Source organism: Balaenoptera borealis (assembly GCF_965194805.1).
Source record: "Balaenoptera borealis genome assembly, chromosome: 7".
Taxonomy (NCBI): domain Eukaryota; kingdom Metazoa; phylum Chordata; class Mammalia; order Artiodactyla; family Balaenopteridae; genus Balaenoptera; species Balaenoptera borealis.
In genome coordinates, this window is record NC_138864.1 from 67890521 (window position 1) to 67912814 (window position 22294).

Below are 22294 nucleotides of genomic sequence, written 5' to 3' on the forward strand. Positions count from 1 at the left end.
GCCCATTTTCTGGAGAGTTTTTATCATAAATGGTGTTGAATTTTGTCAAAAGTTTTTTCTGAGTCTATTGAGATGATCATATGGTTTTTATTCCTTAATTTGTTAATATGGTGTATCACATTGATTGATTTGCATATACTGAAGAATCCTTGCATTCCTGGGATAAATCCCACTTGATCATGGTGTATGATCCTTTTAATGTGATGTTGGATTCTGTTTGCTAGTATTTTTTTGAGGATTTTTGCATCTATGTTCATCAGTGATATTGGCCTGTAGTTTTCTTTCTTTGTGACATCTTTGTCTGGTTTTGGTATCAGGGTGATGGTGGCTTTGTAGAATGAATTTGGGAGTGTTCCTCCCTCTGCAATTTTTTGGAAGAGTTTGAGAAGGATCAGCGTTAGCTCTTCTCTAAATGTTTCATAGAATTTGCCTAAGAAGCCATCCGGTCCTGTACTTTTGTTTGTTGGAAGATTTTTAATTACAGTTTCAATTTCATTACTTGTTTATATTTTCTAATTCTTCCTGGTTCAGTCTTGGAAAATTGTACCTTTCCAAGAATTTGTCCATTTCTTCCAGGTTGTCCATTTTATTGGCATATAATTGTTTGTAGTATTGTTTGTAGTAGTCTCTTATAATCCTTTGTATTTCTGCAGTGTCAGTTGAGATTTCTCCTTTTTCATTTCTAATTTTATTGATCTGTGTCCTTTCCCTTTTTTTCTTGATGAGTCTTGGCTAAAGGTTTATCAATTTTGGTTATCTTTTCAAAGAACCAACTTTTAGTTTCATTGATCTTTGCTATTGTTTTCATCATTTCTATTTCATTTATTTCTTCTCTGATCTTTATGATTTCTTTCCTTCTACTGACTCTGGGTTTTCTTTGTTCTTGTTTCTCTAGTTGCTTTAGGTGTAAGGTTAGATTGTTTATTTGAGATTTTTCTTGGTTCTTGAGGTGAGATTGAATTGCTATAAACTTGCCTCTTAGAAGTGCTTTTGTTGCATCCCACAGATTTTGGATCACAGATTTTGTGTTTTCGTTGTCATTTGTTTCTATGTATTTTTTAATTTTATATTTTAATAAATTTTTTATTTTTAATGTATTTTTAAATTTAATTTAATTTTTAATTTAATTTAATTTTTTAAATTTCTTCTTTGATTTCTTCAGTGATCTCTTGGTTATTTAGTAGCGTACTGTTTAGCCTCCATGTATTTGTGTTTTTTACAGTTTTTTTCCTGGAACTGATTTTCAGTCTCATAGTGTTGTAGTCAGAAAAGATGCTTGATATGATTTCAATTTTCTTAAATTTTCTGAGGCTTGTGACCCAAGACATGATCTATCCTGGAGAATGTTCTGTGTGCATGTGAGAAGAAAGTGTATTCAAGCAGAACTATGTTACTAAGTTTCATCTTCTAGTATAGTTTTGCTTAGCAGTTCTTAAAGAATTAGCAAATATGTGTCTGATTATCTCATCCTCAAAAAATTAGACCAATTCTACTTCCTTACATTACTGTTCTTAAATGTTAACTTAATGTATAAAGGAAACATTTTAATGGTATACACAGCTAAGCTAAGAGCACAATTTCCAAAGGGTTCCTTTTTGGCCTAATGAATATAACATAAAAATTTAACTCTAGGGAGAGTAAACTGGCACAACCTTTTGGGATGGTAATTTTAGCAATATTCATCAAAATTTAAAACGTGCAAATGCTTTGACCCAGCAGTTTCACAGCCAGGGAATTGTCTGCCAAGAGTACACTATGTTTTCTAAAGCACTGCTTATGATGACAAAAACTGAAAACAATCTAAATGCCCATCAGTAGGGGACTTTTAAATTATGGTACATTCATACAGTGATTCAATATATATTAGCATACATACACATATTTGGAAGCATATACAATAAACTGTGATTAATGCTTATATCTGCTAAGCAATATTCAGAGTTGGAAAAAGTTTCTTTTTCAGTTTTATAAATATAATATTGAACTGTGTGAATTTTGAGATGAACTCTAAATCAGTTTTAAAACCTACACATTATTTGAAGGAATTAGATACACATTTGACATAAATTAAATCATATTTTAGTTCTAAAAAACCATCAGATAGATAATTAAGCCAAATGCTACTTGATGTTTTCTTTTGTTGAGTATATCTTTAAAATGTGGTCAAATATAGGTTCATATGCAGGAGTGTCCAGATTTCCTTTCTGGGACAGAGGTAATTTATAAAGTATTTTTGATTAATTCAAATAGATCAGAGACCTAAATATAAGAGAAAGCTAAAACCATAAAACTCTTAGAAGAAAACACAAGAATAAATCATTGTGACCTTAGATTAGGCAATCTTTTAGATATGACCCAAAAGAAAATGAAAAGTGAAAAGACAACCCACAGAATAGGAGATATTTTCAAACCATATATCTAATAAGGGATTTTTATCTAGAAGGTAAGAACTTTATAAAGACCTTTTACCAAGCAATAGTAAAAAGACAACCTAATTTTGAAATGGGAAAAGGATCTAAATAGACAGTTTTCCAGATAAGATATACAAATGGTCAACACCATGATGAGATACCACTTCACATCCACTAGAATGGCTACAATAAAAAAGACACATAATTACAAGTGTTGCTGAAGATGGAGAAATTGGAACCTTCAGACACAGCTGGTGGGGATGTAAAATGGTGCAGTGCAGCCACTTTGGAAAGTAGTCTGGCAGCTTCTCAAAAGGTTAAACAAAGAGTTACCATACAAGCAATTCCACTCATGGGTATATACTCAACAGAAATGAAAACATCATGTTCACACAAAAACTTGTATATAAACTTCATAGCAGCATTACTCATAATAGCCAAAAAGTAGAAACAATGGAAATGTTTATCAATTAATGACTGGATAATAAAATCTGTATGATTGAATATTATTTGGCAATAAAAAGGAATGAAGTACTGATACATATTACACTATAGGTGAACCTTAAAAACATTATGCTCAGTGAAAAACATCTGTTACAAAGGCCATATATTGCATGACTGCATTTATATGAAATATCTAGAACAGGCCAATTCATAGACATAGACAGTAGATTAGTTGTTGCCTCACTGGAGGAAAATAAGAGATGACTGCTAAAGGGTATGGAGTTTCTTTTTGGGGTGATGAAAAAGCTGTAAAGTTGACTGCGGTATTGGTTGCACAACTCTGTGAATATGCTAAAAACCACTGACTTGTACACTTTAATTGGGTAAACTGTATGGTATGTGAATTATATCTAATAAAGCTGTAACCCCCCAAAAAAAACTTTTGAGACAGTCCACAATATTAAAGAAAGAAGTGATTCAAACATTCCATGTAACCTTACCTTGGACACTTCCTCTTTCCCGTTATTTTCTTTAATGAATACCTTTTCTAATTCAGGACTTATTCCTTCTACATTGCAGGGCACACGTGAAACAGATGATTTTGGCACTGATACATTTGACAGTGGCATAGGGACTGATCTTGATCCAGTAGCCTACAAAACAGAAGATAAGGTGTTACCAAATTATTTGTGGCCAAAGAAATCAAGAACTAAAGAGCATGGTAAATCTTAAAAGAGAAACTCAATGAGCAGAGTTATTTTGAAATTTCAAATACAATATAAATACAGATACACATACAGCAGTTTAGGTTCCAAAGTAAGGAAGTAAGGTAAAAATTACAGAGTCAAAATAATCCTTTATGTAAGTATAATAATCCTTTATAAATCCTTTATGTAACTAAGTAGGATTGTAAACTGTATACACTTTTCCAGTAGAATGGCAGAAATCGAGTGTCCTCTGTGCTGTTTAATTTTTTTTCTTTTTTTTTACTGGAAAAGCATAGTTGAAATCATGTAAGTTGAGTGTATCATGTGAAACTTCAGCTGTGCTCTTTGCTTGTGTATGTGTTTAAAAGATTTGTTCCCTGCCCTGTGACAATTACCTTCTAATATTTTTCATTTCCATTTTATCAACCATTTAAGAAAGCCTTTTGGATTACTAAGTAGTGTGGCAACAACATCATGTTAAGTTCAGTAACACTCACTTAACTATAAGGTTGCTTTCAAAAGTCCTTTGGAGGAGAGGAACCAAGATGGCGGAGTAGAAGGACGTGCTCTCACTCCCTCTTACGAGAACACCAGAATCACAACTAGCTGCTGGACAATCATCGACAGGAAGACACTGGAACTCACCAAAAAAGATACCCCACATCCAAAGACAAAGGAGAAGCCACAATGAGACGGTAGGAGGGGCACAGTCACAGTAAAATCATATCCCATAACTGGTGCGTGGGTGACTCACAGACTGGAGAACACTTATACCACAGAAGTCCACCCACTGGAGTGAAGGTTCTGAGCCCCACGTCAGGCTTCCCAACCTGGGGGTCCGGCAACGGGAGGAGGAATTCATAGAGAATCAGACTTTGAAGCCTAGTGGGAATTGATTGCAGGACTTCAACAGGACTGGGGGCAACAGAGACCCCACTCTTGGAGGATGCACATAGAACAGTGTGCGCATCGGGACCCAGGGGAAGGAGCAGTGACCCCGGGAGAGACTGAACCAGACCTACCTGCTAGTATTGGAAGGTCTCCTGCAGAGGCGGGGGGTGGCTCTGTTTCACCGTGGGGACAAGGACACTGGCAGCAGAAGTTCTGGGAAGTACTCCTTGGCGTGAGCCCTCCCAGAGTCTGCCATTAAGCCCACCAAAGAGCCCAGGTAGGCTCCAGTGTTGGGTTGCCTCAGGCCAAACAACCAACAGGGAGGGAACCCAGCCCCACCCATCAACAGTCAAGTGGATTAAAGTTTTACTGAGCTCTGACCACCACAGCAACAGTCAGATCTACCCACCACCAGAGCCTCCCATCAAGCCTCTTAGATAGCCTCAACCACCAGAGGGCAGGCAGCAGAATCAAGAAAAACTACAGTCCTGCAGCCTGTGGAACAAAAACCACATTCACAGAAAGATAGACAAGATGAAAAGGCAGAAAGCTATGTACTAGATAAAGGAACAAGATAAAACCCCAGAAAAGCAACTAAATGAAGTGGAGATAGGCAACCTTCCAGAAAAAGAATTCAGAATAATGATAGTGAAGGTGATCCAGGACCTCGGAAAAAGAATGGAGGCAAAGATCAAGACGATGCAAGAAGTGTTTAACAAAGACCTAGAAGAATTAAAGAACAAACAAACAGAGATGAACAATACAATAACTGAAATGAAAACTACACTAAAAGGAATCAATAGCAGAATAACTGAGGCAGAAGAACGGATAAGTGACCTGGAAGACAGAATGGTGGAATTCACTGCTGCAGAACAGACTAAAGAAAAAAGAATGAAAAGAAATGAAGACAGCCTAAGAGACCTCTGGGACAACGTTAAACGCAACAACATTCGCATTATAGGGGTCCCAGAAGGAGAAGAGAGAGAGAAAGGACCAGAGAAAATATTTGAAGAGATTATAGTCGAAAACTTCCCTAACATGGGAAAGGAAATAGCCACCCAAGTCCAGGAAGCGCAGCAAGTCCCATACAGGATAAACCCAAGGAGAAACACGCCGAGACATACAGTAATCAAAACTGGCAAAAATTAAAGACATAGAAAAATTATTGAAAGCAGCAAGGGAAAAAAGACAAATAACATAAAAGGGAACCCCCATAAGGTTAACAGCTGATTTCTCAGCAGAAACTCTACAAGACAGAAGGGAGTGGCATGATATACTTAAAGTGATGAAAGGGAAGAACCTACAACCAAGATTACTCTACCCGCAAGGACCTCATTTAGATTTGATGGAGAAATCAAAAGCTTTACAGACAAGCAAAAGCTAAGAGAATTCAGCACCACCAAACCTGCTCTACAACAAAGGCTAAAGGAACTTCTCTAAGTGGGAAACACAAGAGAAGAAAAGGACCTACAAAAACAAACCCAAAACAATTAAGAAAATGGTCATAGGAACATACATATCAGTAATTACCTTAAACGTGAATGGATTAAATGCTCCAACCAAAAGACACAGGCTTGCTGAATGGATACAAATACAAGACCCATATATATGCTTCTACAAGAGACCCACTTCAGACCTAGGGACACATCCAGATTGAAAGTGAGGGGATGGAAAAAGATATTCCATGCAAATGGAAATCAAAAGAAAGGTGGAGTAGCTATACTCATATCAGATAAAATAGACATTAAAATAAAGAATGTTACAAGAGACAAGGAAGGACACTACGTAATGATCAAGGGATCAATCCAAGAAGAAGATATAACAATTATAAATATATATGCACCCAACATAGGAGCACCTCAATACATAAGGCAACTGCTAACAGCTATAAAAGAGGAAATCGACAGTAACACACTAATAGTGGGGGAATTTAACACCTCACTTACACCAAAGGACAGATCATCCAAAATGAAAATAAATAAGAAAACAGAAGCTTTAAATGACACAATAGACCAGATTTAATTGATATTTACAGGACATTCCATCCAAAAACAGCAGATTACACTTTCTTCTCAAGTGCGCACGGAACATTCTCCAGGATAGATCACATCTTGGGTCACAAATCAAGCCACAGTAAATTTAAGACAACTGAAATCATATGCAGCCTCTTTTCTAACCACAATGCTATGAGATTAGAAATGAATTACAGGGAAAAAACCGTAAAAAACATAAACACATGGAGGCTAAACAATACGTTACTAAATAACCAAGACATCACTGAAGAAATCAAAGAGAAAATCAAAAAATACCTAGAGACAAATGACAATGAAAACACGACGATCCAAAACCTGTGGGATGCAGCAAAACCAGTTCTAAGACGGAAGTTTATAGGTATACAAGCCTACCTAAAGAAACAATAAAAATCTCAAGTAAACAATCTAACCTTACACCTAAAGGAACTAGAGAAAGAAGAACAAACAAAACCCAAAGTTAGCAGAAGGAAAGAAATCATAAAGATCAGAGCAGAAATAAATGAAATAGAAACAAAGAAAACAATAGCAAAGATCAATAAAACTAAAAGCTGGTTCTTTGAGAAGATAAACAAAATTGATAAACCATTAGCCAGACTCATCAAGAAAAAGAGGGAGAGGACTCAAATCAATAAAATTAGAAATGAAAAAGGAGAAGTTACAACAGACACTGCAGAAATACAAAGCATCCTAAGAGACTACTACAAGCAACTCTATGCCAATAAAATGGACAACCTGGAAGAAATGGACAAATTCTTAGAAAGGTATAATCTTCCAAGACTGAACCAGGAAGAAACAGAAAATATGAACAGACCAATCACAAGTAATGAAATTGAAACTGTGATTAAAAATCTTCCAACAAACAAAAGTCCAGGACCAGATGGCTTCACAGGTGAATTCTATCAAACATTTAGAGAAGAGCTAACACCCATCCTTCTCAAACTCTTCCAAAAAATTACAGAGGAAGTAACACTCCCAAACTCATTCTATGAGGCCACCATCACCTTGATACCAGAACCAGACAAAGATAGTACAAAAAAAGAAAATTACAGACCAATATCACTGATGAATATAGATGCAAAAATCCTCAACAAAATACTAGCAAACAGAATCCAACAACACATTAAAAGGATCATACACCACAATCAAGTGGGATTTATCCCAGGGATGCAAGGATTCTTCAATATATGCAAATCAATCAATGTGATACACCATATTAACAAATTGAAGAATAAAAACCATATGATCATCTAATAGATGCAGAAAAAGCTTTTGACAAAATTCAACACCCATTTATGACAAAAACTCTCCAGAAAGTGGGCATAGAGGGAACCTACCTCAACATAATAAAGGCCATATACGACAAACCCACAGCAAACATCATTCTCAATGGTGAAAAACTGAAAGCATTTCCTCTAAGATCAGGAACGAGATAAGGATGTCCACTCTCACCACTATTATTCAACATAGTTTTGGAAGTCCTAGCCACGGCAATCAGAGAAGAAAAAGAAATAAAAGGAATCCAAATAGGAAAAGAAGTAAAACTGTCACTGTTTGCAGATGACATGATACTGTACAGAGAGAATCCTAAAGATGCTACCAGAAAACTACTGGAGCTAATCAATGAATTTTGTAAAGTAGCAGGATACAAAGTTAATGCACAGAAATCTCTTGCATTCCTATACACTAATGATGAAAAATCTGAAAGAGAAATTAAGGAACCACTCCCATTTACCATTGCAACAAAAAGAATAAAATTCCTAGGAATAAACCTACCTAAGGAGACAAAAGACCTGTATGCAGAAAACTATAAGACACTGATGAAAGAAATTAAAGATGATACCAACAGATGGAGAGATATACCATGTTCTTGGACTGGAAGAATCAATATTGTGAAAATGACTATACTACCCAAAGCAATCTACAGATTCAATGCAATCCCTATCAAATTACTAATGACATTTTTTACAGAACTAGAACAAATCATCTTATAATTTGTATGGAGACACAAAAGACCCCGAATAGCCAAAGCAGTCTTAAGGGAAAAAAACGAAGCTGGAGGAATCAGACTCCCTGACTTCAGACTATACTACAAAGCTACAGTAATCAAGACAGTATGGTACTGGCATAAAAACAGAAACATAGATCAATGGAACAAGATAGAAAGCCCAGAGATAAACCCACGCACCTATGGTCAATTAATCTATGACAAAGGAGGCAAAGATATACAATGGAGAAAAGACAGTCTCTTCAATAAGTGGTGCTGGGAAAAATGGACAGCTACATGTAAAAGAATGAAATTAAAATACTTCCTACACCATACACAAAAATAAACTCAAAATGGATTCAAGACCTAAATGTAAGACCGGACACTATAAAACTCTTAGAGGAAAACATAGGAAGAACACTCTTTGACATAAATCACAGCAAGATCTTTTTTGATCCACCTCCTAGAGTAATGGAAATAAAAACAAAAATAAACAAATGGGACCTAATGAAACTTCAAAGCTTTTGCACGCAAAGGAAACCATGAACAAGACGAAAAGACAACCCTCAGAATGGGAGAAAATATTTGCAAACGAATCAACGGACAAAGGATTAATCTCCAAAATATATAAACAGCTCATTCCGCTCACTAGTAAAGAAACAAACAACCCAATCCAAAAATGGGCAGAAGACCTAAATAGACATTTCTCCAAAGAAGACATACAGATGGCCAAGAAGCACATGAAAAGATGCTCAACATCACTAATTATTAGAGAAATGCAAATCAAAAGTACAATGAGGTATCACTTCACACCAGTTAGAATGGGCATCATCAGAAAATCTACAAACAACAAATGCTGGAGAGGGTGTGGAGAAAAGGGAACCCTCTTGCAATGTTGGTGGGAATGTAAATTGATACAGCCACTATGGAAAACAATATGGAGGTTCCTTAAAAACTAAAAATAGAATTACCATATGATCCAGCAATCCCACTACTGGGCATATACCCAGAGAAAACCATAATTCAAAAAGACACATGCACTGCAATGTTCACTGCAGCACTATTTACAATAGCCAGGTCATGGAAACAACCTAAGTGCCCATCGACAGACGAATGGATAAAGAAGATGTGGTACATATATACAATGGAATATTACTCAGCCATAAAAAGGAACGAAATTGGGTCATTTGTAGAGATGTGGATGGACCTAGAGACTGTCATACAGAGTGAAGTAAGTCAGAAAGAGAAAAACAAATATCGTATATTAACGCATGTATGTGGAACGTAGAAAAATGGTACAGATGAACTGGTTTGCAGGGCAGAAGTTGAGACACAGATGTAGACAACAAATGTATGGACACCAAGGGGGGAAAACCGCGGTGGGGTGGGCATGGTGGTGTGCTGAATTGGGCGATTGGGATTGACATGTATACACTGATGTGTACAAAGTTGATGACTGATTAAAAAAAAAAAGAAAATGGGAAAAAAAAAAAAGTCCTTTGGAGGAGTTGTCAAAAATTAACGACCTCTCATAGCTGTCCTGCAGGAGGTACGACAAAGTGTTAAGACAAGCCTTTTGATGCTCAAGGAACTTAAAGAACAGAAAGGAAATAAGAAAATTAAAGATGATCAAGGTAAAAAAGAAGAACAGTATATGATCTCTACCTTATTCTGAATGATTAACGTTGATATATATGATTCATAATGAGGTAGACAGCTAGTCATTGATTAAATGAATAATATATTTCCCACACTCAGTGCTGTGCTCCTGCCATCTGTAAACTGGTGCCCACGAATGTCCTTTGTCTCATTATTAATGCATGAGCTTTTTTCATATTAAAGTTGTAACTCTTTGTCATACATTTACTGTTTACTTTAGTATGAAGTATCTTTCAGTACTTTTACGGTTTTTCATATTTAAATATTTAACCTACCATGATTTATTTTTTTGTATGTTATGAAGTAGTATTTTTTTCCCACATAGTAATCAAACTGCCCCAACATTTCTTTATGGATTCTGTATTTGATTTCCTTGAGTTGTTACTTGATAATCCCTATACAGAGCTCCACTTTAACTGCTATAACTTTATAGCAGTTACATTTTGCATTTTGGTATCCTATAGGGAAAGCCTTTTCAAATTTTCTTTTTAACTGGCATTACTTTTCCATATTACCTTTGAAAATAACTTTTAAAGTAATAAAACAATTCCTTTTACATTTCCATTGGCACTCAATTTGTACGTTAATTTTGGGCAAATTACTATTTGAAAAATATTGTCTTCCCATGCATGAATGACTTCCCATTTGTCTCTATTTTATATTTCATATCCTCAATAAAGTCTTATAGTTTGCATATTGCTTTTAAGCCTAGGCATTTTATATTTTTCATTATATATATACTAACATGTTATTGCTAGTTGTAACATAATAAGAAATATGTACTTGGTTTCTACCCCTGGTTCGTGACACAGAGTTCCTAAAATCTTGTAATTTCCTGAGGGACAGGGGCACTAGGAGCATCTTTTGTTCCAATATTTGGTTTTTGACACCAGTCCTGACACATAGCTCCTAAATCCCTTGGAATTTCCTGGGAGATAGGACCAAGAGTTTTTTGTTCTAATGAGGTGACTCTTGGTGGGTTCCTGAATAGGTTCTGAATGGGGGGGCTGGTCACTAGAAAGAAGCCATGATTAGAAGCCTGGAACTTCCAGTCCAGCCCCCATCCCCCTCATCCTCTGGTGAGGAGAGGGGCTGGAGACTGAGTTAATAATTAATCATGCCTATGTGATGAAGCCTCCAAAAACATCCCTACACTACGGGTTCAGAGAGCTTCCAGGTTGGTGAACACACATCCATGTACCAGAAGGGTGGCACACCCCAACTCCATGCGAGCAGAAGCTCTTGCACGTGAGTTACTTACAGACCTTGCCCTGTGCACCTCTTCATCCTGCTGTTCCTCTGTATATATCCTTTACTATATCCTTTGTAATAAACAAGGAAATGTGTTTCCCTGAGTTCTTTCAGCCGTTACAGCAAGTTACTGAACCTGAAGAAGGGGCTGTGGGAATCCCTTCTTTATAGCCAGTAGGTCAAAAGTACAGTGACAATCTGGACCTTTCAACTGGCATCTGAAGAGGGGCAGTTTTGTGGGGCGGAGTCCTTCATCTGTGAGGTCTGTGCTAACTCCACGTAGTTAGTGTTATAACTGAATTGTAGGACACTTGGTTGGTGTCTGGCGAGTCGGAGAACTGGTTGGTGTGGGAGAAAAATCTCACGCATTTGGTGTCAGGAATGTTATAAGCAGAGGGAAACAGTAGTTTACCTTTACTAGTATAGGAGAAAACAACTGATTTTTATATGTTTACATTTTATCTGATCATTAAGTTCTCAGTTTTTCTCCTTTTTATTGTGAAAATTATAATCATAAACATAATTAAACAGAATAGTATAATGAACACTCAGGTGCACGTCATCCAGTTCCAAAACTTATCAACATTTCTAACTTTATTTCACCTAAACATCCACTTGTTTTTGTTCTTTGAGTATATTAAAGCACATTCTAGACTTCATATTTCATCTACAACTATTTCAGTATGTATAGCAAAAGATAATTATTTTTAAACATAACTACAATGCCAAAAAATTCAATGTAAATTGGGAACAAGTGTATAAATTTTTTCTGTTAAATCAATATGTCAATAGATATACTATAAATGCATTGGGCTCTTACAGAAAAGGTGCTTGAAATAAACAGAATTAATTCTACCAGATTAAGAAGAAAAAGTAAGGCATATGTGAATTTTCTCTTGAAATGTCTGAGGCTTGCTTGCCAACTACATGTTTGTTTTACAGCTTTGATGAGGTATAACTGACATACAATAAAATCCTCCCATTTTAAGTATGTAGCTCATTGAGCTTTGTAAATATATAGTCATCCAATTATCAGTATAATCACATTTTAGAAACTTCTATCATCCAAAAAATTTCTCTAAGGCTTTTCTACAGTCAATTCCCACCCCTAATACTTTGCATCATTTTGCTCTTTTGAGGATTTAATGTAATGAATCATATAGTATGTAGCCTTTTGCTTCTGACTTCTTTCACTTGGCATGATGTTTCTGAGATTCAACCATGTTGTTGTAAGTACCAGTAGTTCCTTCCTTTTTACTGCCGAATAGTATTACACTATATGGATGTATGAAGTGTTGTTTATCCATTTACCAGTTCATGGATATTTGTTGGGTTCCATTTTTTGACTCTTATAGATACTGCTGCCATGAACAATGATATAGAAGTCACTGTGTAGACATATGTTTTTATTTCTTGTGGACAGATACCAAAGAGTGGAATTCCTGGGCTATATGGTCAGTGTATGTTTAACTTCTTAAGAAAATGCCAAACTTCTTTCCAAAGTAGCTGTACCATTTTGTGTTGCCACCAGCAATGTGTGGCTGTTCTGGTTGCTTCACATCCTTATCAATACTTGGTATTGTCAATATCTTCCATTTTAGCCATCCTATCATTAGTTTTAATAGTTTAGTAAATTCACTTTGATTTTCTAAATATACAACAATATCGTATGCACATAGTGATAACATTTCTTACTGCTCTGTCTAGAACCTCTAAACTACTAGCAAATAACATCAATAATAACAGACATCTATGACTTCATTTTTATTTTAACAGAAATACTTCCAGTATTTTATTGTTAGGATCTAACTACATTTGCAGTTAGTCCCATTAGGAAGTGTCCTATTTTAGGATAAGTTTTTATCACATATGGATACTGAATTTTTATCAAGTGTTATTATGTTTTTCAGCATCTACTTTGACTTTCTGATGCAATGAACTAACCTAATACATTTCCTAATGTTGAATTATCCTTACATTTGTGAAACAACCCCTAATTAGATTTTTTTGATACACTACTTGGGTTTCTCCTGCTATACGACTATATTTGATTTACTAAAATTTACGTTAACATTTGTAAGTAAATTTGGTCTAGAATAGCATTTCCCGAAGTTTGTTCCATGGGGTATGTGAGTACATGTTTGGGGTAGGGTCGGGAGGACAAAAAAATGAATTCGCCATTTCTTCCTAAGTCAGATAGGGGTAAAATACATCAAGAGACACAGAGAGAGATGGGTTAAGGTACTATTAGGAAGATTAAATAAGATTATGCCCAGAGTTGCTTAGTAAGTGAATGAGCTAGGATTTCAGCCCAGGCCAGTAACAGTCATCCTTGTGACCACTACACTCTGTTATGTCTGTTATTAAAAGATTACACATAGGGCTAAAACAAAAACAAAAACTTCTTAAAACAAACATTGTAATGTAACAGAGCTAGAGATTTACATTAATTTTTTTTTAATCCTAAAATGATGGGTTCTCCTTTATAATGAACCCTTTAAAAGGAATTATTCCAATCTGGACAAGAAGTTAGCCTACCTGAGTATGATTGATTGCTATGTGGTTGCCATGGAGAGGTGACTGACGATCCTTCTCCTTACTGTGCCGACTGCTCTGCTTACTACGTTGTAGTTGCTGCCTCAGTTTGGCAATCTGCTTTGGGGAGAAGGGAGGAGAAGCAAGGAGAGAACAGAAGTGAATACCAAGCTTTAAGTATTTATTTCTTTAATTTTAGATGTTAAAAAATAAAATTTTTATCAAAGATTTCAAGAAGAGGCAATATTTCACTACAATGATTTATTCTCCAAGTTTTAATAATTAAAACTATTGAAAATAAGAAATAAATATATGCTACAAATGCTTCACTTACACGATTCAAATATTGTTGGTAAATACATAGACTAAATTTCCACAGATTATTTCATATTTTACCTTTGTAACACCAGCAACATCTTCCCCTTTAAACACTTTTTCTAAGGTGAAAAACTAGTATTTCACATGCCTATTGATTCAAGTCAAACCCAATCTCTTAATGTAGGGACCTCATTAAGTTTTTAAGTTCCCATCTTATATAAACAAAAATGGATCTGGTAGACCAATTACTAAACACTTTAAAATTGTAAATCCCATGGTGTAAATCGTATGGCATTTAGCATTAGTTACTTGTTAGTATTTAATATCTTACTATTATATTACTCTTAGTCACAAAATCTTTATTTTCCAGCTTTATTGAAACATAAATGACATATAACATTGTGTAAGTTTAAGGTGTACAACTTTTTTTTTTTAAATAAATTTATTTATTTATTTTTGGCTTCATTGGGTCTTCATTGCTGCAGGCGGGCTTTCTCTAGTTGCAGCGAGCAGGGGCTACTCTTCATTGCAGTGCGCGCAGGCTGTCATTGCAGTGGCTTCCCCTGTTGCCGCGCATGGGCTCTAGGGTGCACAGGCTTCAGTAGTTGTGGCATGTGGGCTCAGTAGTTGTGGCTCACGGGCTCTGGCAGGCTCAGTAGTTGTGGCGCACGGGCTTAGTTGCTCTACTGCATGTGGGATCTTCCCAGACCAGGGACTGAACCTGTGTCCCCTGCACTGGCAGGCGGATTCTTAACCACTGCACCACCGGGTAAGTCCCTGTACAACATGTTGATTTGATGCTATTATAAATTGCAAAATGACACCACTGTAGCATAAGTTAATACCTCCATCCCAGTACATAATTATCATTTCTTTTTGGGGGTGAGAACATTTGAGATTTACTCTTTTAGCAACTTCCAAGTATATATAATACAGTATTATTAACTATAATCAAAATTCTGTACATTAGATCCCCAGAACTTACTCGTCTTATAATTGGAAGTATGTACCCTTTGGCCACTCCCCTTTTCCTCTACCCTCCAGTCTAGCAACCACCACTCTACTCTCAGTTTCTATGAGTTTAGCTTTTCTTAGATCCCACAAACAAGTGATACCATACAGTATTTGTCTTTCTTTGTCTGACTTATTTCACTTAGCATAATGCCCTCAAGGTTCATCAATGTTGTTTACAAATGGCAGGATTTCCTTCTTCCTCATTGCTGAATATATGTACCACATCTTCTTTATCCACTTCTCCATTGACAGATACTTGGCAACAGTGACACAACTTTTCAAAACAAATATAACTCAGGAGTGTATTCTCCTAAATGGAACAGTAAAACTCCCAGACTTAAGGCTTAAGAGAAAAGTCATTTCTACAATATGGCTTGGAATTCATTAAACTATTAACATATTTTAGGTGCTGTATAATCTTCTTAAACTGTGCTAGACTGAAGTAAAATATACCTGAGCATTTTCAAAGGGAATCATTAGCAATTTGGGGGACGTTACTTAATATTGGTATTACTTTCCTTGTAGAAAAGATGACATTAATCAATAGGTACTCCTTGAACACATACAGTGAGCTCAGTTTTATGTTACCTACTAGGCAAAGTGCAAATACAAAGTAAAGTGTGTAAAATATATTGATTTCCTCAAAGAGATGTTAGCAAAATGCTTACTTGGAATAACCATGGCAATAAAAACCAAAATAGTTGCTATTAAAGCCTGTTAATGGTCAAGGGGAAATGTATATAGGTTGCTGGGAAAACTTACAAACAGAAGAGAAGCAGCATGGAAGAAAATAAAGCACCTAAAAGAATAATCTATATCCTTTCTTTTAAGTAAGATCCTCTAGTTTTTTGAAACTCTTTGTAGCTTATGGACATCCCATACAATTTCCTTGCAAAGATATATAAATAAGATTATCTATGTTAATATTTGTGTTCCTTGCTCTCTGTTGAAATGACATCGTTTTCTTCTAGAGAACATTAATTTTCATGAGAAAAGGAATCAAAATTAGTAGGTAATCATTATAAATCAAGAGAGATTATACTCTATGATAAAAATAAATAGAATTTCAAATTGTACAAGTTATTTAATTAGGATGGGGTATAAAATTAAGTGTTTTCTGAATATTAATGATGTTTCAGTGGTTTTTCAAAACTGGCAAGAGCTTGTAGAGAAGAGCCCATAATGCTTACAGATTAATCAAAGCAATTTGTACTTTTTCATTTTTAAAAATAATCTTTAAAAATAAACAAACAAAAATAATCTGAAAATTGATCAATCCTAATCACTCTCTTTTTAAAGGCCTTTGAGATATCATATTAAGCCAGAAAAGTTTTTGTTCTAAATAACTTTACCAAACCCCTGAAAACAAAAAGTATACATAATGGTACACACCTTACTTTGCTTGGAATATCAACTTAAACTATGCAACCTTATAGTTTCCACACAATACTGTTTATCTTTGGATTATAACATAGTTCTGCTTTTGTTTACAACTTAGAAGAGATCAGAGTAAAAAGGAAGCCCATCTTACTAAATATATATACTCAAAAACATTACAACTCTTACTCAAGAACCACGTAAAATGAAAACAAGATACAATAAATCCTCCTTTGCTTCAGAATATAGGAGGTTCCTGTGTTATTTATACCACATTCAGAAGAGGGGCTGACCTATATAACAACTGCAAATATTCTCACCTCCCACAGCTTTTACTTAGAATTTCCCTTCTCTTTTCCCTTTGATGCTCAAGAGCCCATGGTCATCCGAAGCCGTCTCTTCTCCCTAAGTTCAGTACCAGTAGACAGTAGACACAAAGGTATCTCTGGGAGGAAGGGGCATAGGGAGTTGTAATTTCCACCCTACACTCACACACCCCTCCCATCTCATCCGTAGTTCCAAACCTCTGCCTAAGACAACCTCTCTAATCAGTCCCATGTTCCAATGCATCACACAAAGCTCTTGGTCCTCACTTTGGTGGGCCTACCCACCCTAGTTACTACAATGAAATGCCCATACAACCTTCCTTTACAAAGGGAACCCTAAGTAATACTGACTGGATTTCTTAAACTATAGATGAATCTTACTTGTGTTTCTAAATATTCATTAGCAATGCTGTGGCCTTAAGGAAAAAATTAAGAATGGACCTTGAGGGTATTATACTAAGTGAAATAAGTCAGACAAAGAAAGCCAAATACTGTATGATCTCACTCATATATGGAATCTGAAAAAACAAAAACAAAAACAAAACAACTCACAGAACCAGAGAACAGGGTCTGGTGGGGGGCAGAAAATGGGTGAGGGTGGTTAAAAGGGAACAAGCATCTGGTTATAAGATGAGTAAGTTCTGGGGATGTAATGTAAAGCATAGTGACTCTAGATAATAATACTCTATAGTATATTTGACAGTTGCTATGAGAATAGATCTTAAAAGTTCTCACTCCACATACACAAAAATTATAAAAATGTGGAGGTGATGGATGTGTTAACCTTCTCGTGGTAATAACTTTACAATATATACATATATCAAATCATTACGTTGTATATACCTTAAACTTATATAATGTTATATGTCAATTATATCTCAATGAAGCTTAAAGAAAAAAAATTAAGAGGGAAGTAGATAGGAGCATTCTTTAAACATGAAAGGGGTCCTAGGCACGTGAGCTCCAAAGTTTAAAAAAGTTAGGGACTAAGTAAGCCTGGGTCACAAAGAAGAAATAATATTGTAGAGAGAAGAATTAACATAAATACAAAGAAATGACTAAAATGTCTGTGAGATTAGATGAGGAAAAATTAGAGACTGGCCCCACTTAAAATCTAAGAACTAGGAACACATTTCACTGTAAATTTTTGGAAACCTGATAACATCACCCTTGTTTATTTGCTATATTTGTCCTGTTAGTTTCCCCCACTATTGTTAACATTTAAAAACAGGAAAAAAGGGCTTCCCTGGTAGGGCAGTGGTTAAGAATCTGCCTGCCAATGCAGGAGACACGGGTTCAAGCCCTGGTCCGGGAAGATCTCACATGCCGTGGAGCAACTAAGCCCGTGCACCACGAGTACTGAGCCTGTGCTCTAGAGCCCCCGAGCCACAACTACTGAAGCCCGTGTGCCGCAACTACTGAAGCCCGCGCGCCTAGAGCCTGTGCTCCGCAACAAGAGAAGCCACCGTAATGAGAAGCCTGCACACTGCAACGAAGAGTAGCCGCTGCTCGTCGCAACCAGAGAAAGCCTGCGTGCAGCAACAAAGACCCAATGCAGCCAAAAATAAGTAAATAAATAAATTTTTAAAAATAATGATAATAAAAATAAAAACAGAAAAAAACTAAACTCTGAGCCTCAAAAGACTGGTTGAGTACTTTTGCCTCAGGTAGTGAAAGGGAGGGAGGGTAATATTTCTCAGAATGGATTCTATAGTAGGCCAAGGAACTGAGACATCTTAAACAGACTAAGTGGCTGCAGTAGGAAGGGAAGCAAGATCCTGGGGCTTTTGAAAGAGGAAAAAAAAAGTGAGAAGAGAGCTAGACTAACGCCAGGAATGGCACTTTGTCACTTGCATTTATATGAATTCTCTCATTCATTTCTCAATAAAAACATATGTACTATTATTATCCCCACTTTATAGGTGAGGAAACTGAGAGGTAGGAAGGTTAGCTTGTTGAAAGCCACAAAGTGGTGAAACAAGTATATGAACTTAGGAAGTGGAATTCCAGAGTCTGCTCTCTTAATCACTATTCTGTATTGCCTAAAGGATCAAGTTAATAACTCATAAGGAGATAAAGAAATCTTATAAAAAGTGAGGACAGACATACAAATGGGAACAACATACAAATGACAATAGTTGAACTGTTAAGAAAAAAAGGCCCCCCAAAAATTACTAAAGATATTAACCCAACAAATTTTTCTGAAAATATAGTTTCAGAAGTTATGAATCTCAAGCTGTTATTCTCTTTTATATGAAAAAAAGAGAATATGTGACAAACTTTAGTGCTTGTAAAGATCAGTGTCTCAAAAGAAAGGTTCTGCAGTCTAAAAACAAATTTTACACATTATATCCTTTGACAGTGTTCAAAGGAATTTAAAATGCAACACTACCTATTCTAATACTAAAAATAAAAATTTAAAACTTCTTTTTGTTTAAATATGAATAATTCATGCTGTTTTCCTGTTTTTCTAATGAAACCCTAATGAAATAAATGCTGTTCATTCAGCCCTCTGATATCCAAATGCACAAACATAGGCATACGTATGCACAAACGTGCATATATAAAGAACACATATATGTAAGCACATACACATGCACAGGGAGTTGTCACCTGCATGCACATCACCTTTACACATGCCCACGGACAGACATGCTTGCCCACATGCAGACTCACACAAACCCCCACCCCAGTAACAAAGAGAGATTTACAGAGATCCATCCCCACAAATATAGCTAGCTTTGGGACAATTGTTATACACATAAAATAGTTTTTAATATAGACATGTATCTACCAATGAGGCATACTTGTCAACAGAGGAATGTTGACAACAAAATCAGACTAACATTTAAAGAACACTTGGTTCATAAACCCACTAGATTCCACAGATACATTGTAACTGTTTTACAGATGAGGAAACACTTTGAAAAATGAAGTACCTTTCCCAAGGTAACACAGCTAATAAATGGCAGACCCAGTCCTTTAGCCTTTAGTTTGTAACCCCTTTCTATTACCTATCAGTGCTGCTGAAAGTAATACTGTGTTAACGTTCGCAAATAACTACCAGTCACTATGTATTGGCTCATAATCTCAACCACTTCGCAAAGTAACTTCCTTTCTTAATGCTGGAGATATTGCAAGATGTGAAACTGCAATAAAGGTGAAAAAAATTTGATGAAGCAATTAACTGACTACATACTAACTTACTGATATATTTCTTTTTCGATAAGCAGTTTCATAACCTTAAATATTGTTCATGTTGGATCCAGTTTTAAACAATGAAAATATTATAAAACATCTTTACAATTCAATTTAATATGGACTCAGAATTTATTGGATAAATATTTGTATTTTTAAAAGACTTTACCACATAACTAAATAAGAATTCTTCAGACTGTTGTTTTTTAGGTCCAGAGAAAATATTACTGCAATTTTCCCCTAGTATAGTATGATAAAACAATTTTTTTTCATTAGGGAAGAATGTATACTCTTACTAAAACTATAAGGAAACTTTTATTTTTCTTACTTAAAAACGAAAGACCACAACAATATTTATTAATCACTATTTGATCAGAAGCAAGAAACTTCCCTAATCATTTTACTTAGAGAAAAACTATCCCAGTAATGAGAAGAGGGCTTATTGGTGAGATAAAGAAGCAATCCATGATTCTTCCTTTTATCCACTGAAGGACTTAAGAATAGTAAACTCACCTTTTGCAACTTATCTTTATCAAAATCAGAAATAGTATAAAGTCAAAACAACAATACAGTCATATTTATATTCTCTCTGGGAAGGTCACCCTCTGGGATAAAGAGTAGGTTTACTTACTGCTTACTATAAAAACAGTGGATTCTCCAAGTTCTGTTTCTCTTCTACAACGTGATCTACTATATGTGTAGGCATCCATTTAGGCCCTCCCCATCACCCCCACTGGACTTGGGGTTCAGGGGAACTAATGCAAACTCGATAGTCTTGATACCTGCTGTGCGGTGAATAATAAAGTCCATTGTCTCTAAACCACGACCCTCATGACTTCTGCCAGCATCCATGAAATAGTAAAAAGCTAACTTATTAGGTTATAAGTAGGAAAAAATCAAATCCGAGACGTGGAGGGTATACTTCCTCTTTCGCCTCAAATGAAGAGAAAGGAGTTTTAATGGAACAACTTGAAAGGACTGATTGTTCCTCACAGATAAGAAGACCGGATGGACTGGAACATGACTCCACCCCAGATACTGAAAATGTTGAGCTAGGATGATGGAGATTTACTCTTGCTTTAGAATCAGCCTAAACTCCCAGATATTAACCAGATTTTTTTTAATGTGCAAGCTTCCCAGTAACCATTTGGGCAATTTGAAAGTGAGAGTCGTAGTGGAGGGTTGTCTTAGGTCCTACTTAAGAGGACCACCTAAAAGGGTAAACAGAGCTCAGCAGCTGAGAAACTGAATGTTATTTCTAGAATTCTAGAGGCTAAGGAGAGAGTAAGATAGAAGTGTAGGTAAGAGATGTGCAGCAACAAGTAAACAGAGCTCAGCAGCTGAGAAACTGAATGTTATTTCTAGAATTCTAGAGGCTAAGGAGAGAGTAAGATAGAAGTGTAGGTAAGAGATGTGCAGCAACAAGGGATGTCCAAAGAACCCAAGAAATTACTCTACAAAAGAAGGTCAGTTTTAAAAATCTGTCAAGCCCAGCTAATTGACAGCCATCTGATAACAGTACCAGTCAAGTAGGAACATTTCTATTCCCCTTACCTCTCCCTCTCTCCCCCAAGCTCCAACTTCAGAGGGGTCAGAAATCGTAGCTATGGAGTTAGGAAAGAGGTAAGCAAGAAAGACAAAAGGAGCCTCTGGGATCCCTTCACCCATGAAGTCATTCACCTGCAGTAGGCCCTAGCTAGAAGAGGAGTAGCTGCAACCATGAAATAAGTAGGAAGCTTTAACTATTACGAGAGATTGGAAAGCATGTTCACTTGAAGGAATCATAGGTGTGTAAGAGCTTCTAGTTTTGCACCATACACAAGAGATGAACTTCTCTCACTGAATAAGGATAGTGGGAGTTAATATAAAGTCCTTTTGTGATTATCTCTTAGTTGATTTTGCTAATATGTAATTAAGCTCTTTAAAAAGTAGATTGTATCTACTCTTTCTTTTGAAATTCTAGATGCTTTTACACAATATTGAGCATACAGTCTTATTCATTTGATGCTATTCCATGAACAAATGCAGTGCCACTACAGGCTGATGATGTATGCTAAAAAATATATTTAAAATTTACCTTTCTTCTCTTTTACCTCTATTAAATGTATACAAATCAAGTACCATAAAAACAGAAATAGAGTCAGAT

General features: G+C 35.9%; 1 protein-coding gene across 7 annotated transcripts in view; it reads right to left on the minus strand.

The window, feature by feature from the left end:
* GLCCI1 (glucocorticoid induced 1) overlaps positions 1 to 22294 on the minus strand; it is a 125464-nt gene that overhangs the window by 22244 nt on the left and 80926 nt on the right. For 5 of the 7 annotated variants that reach the window (XM_082398388.1, XM_082398386.1, XM_082398384.1 and 2 more), the window contains 2 exons: positions 13919 to 14035; positions 3356 to 3508 (listed from right to left, as the gene is read on the minus strand). In XM_082398388.1, the coding sequence (XP_082254514.1) occupies positions 3356 to 3508; positions 13919 to 14035 (270 nt within the window). The remainder of the gene's footprint in view (positions 1 to 3355; positions 3509 to 13918; positions 14036 to 22294) is intronic. The other 2 variants (XM_082398387.1, XM_082398385.1) reach the window with 1 other exon arrangement.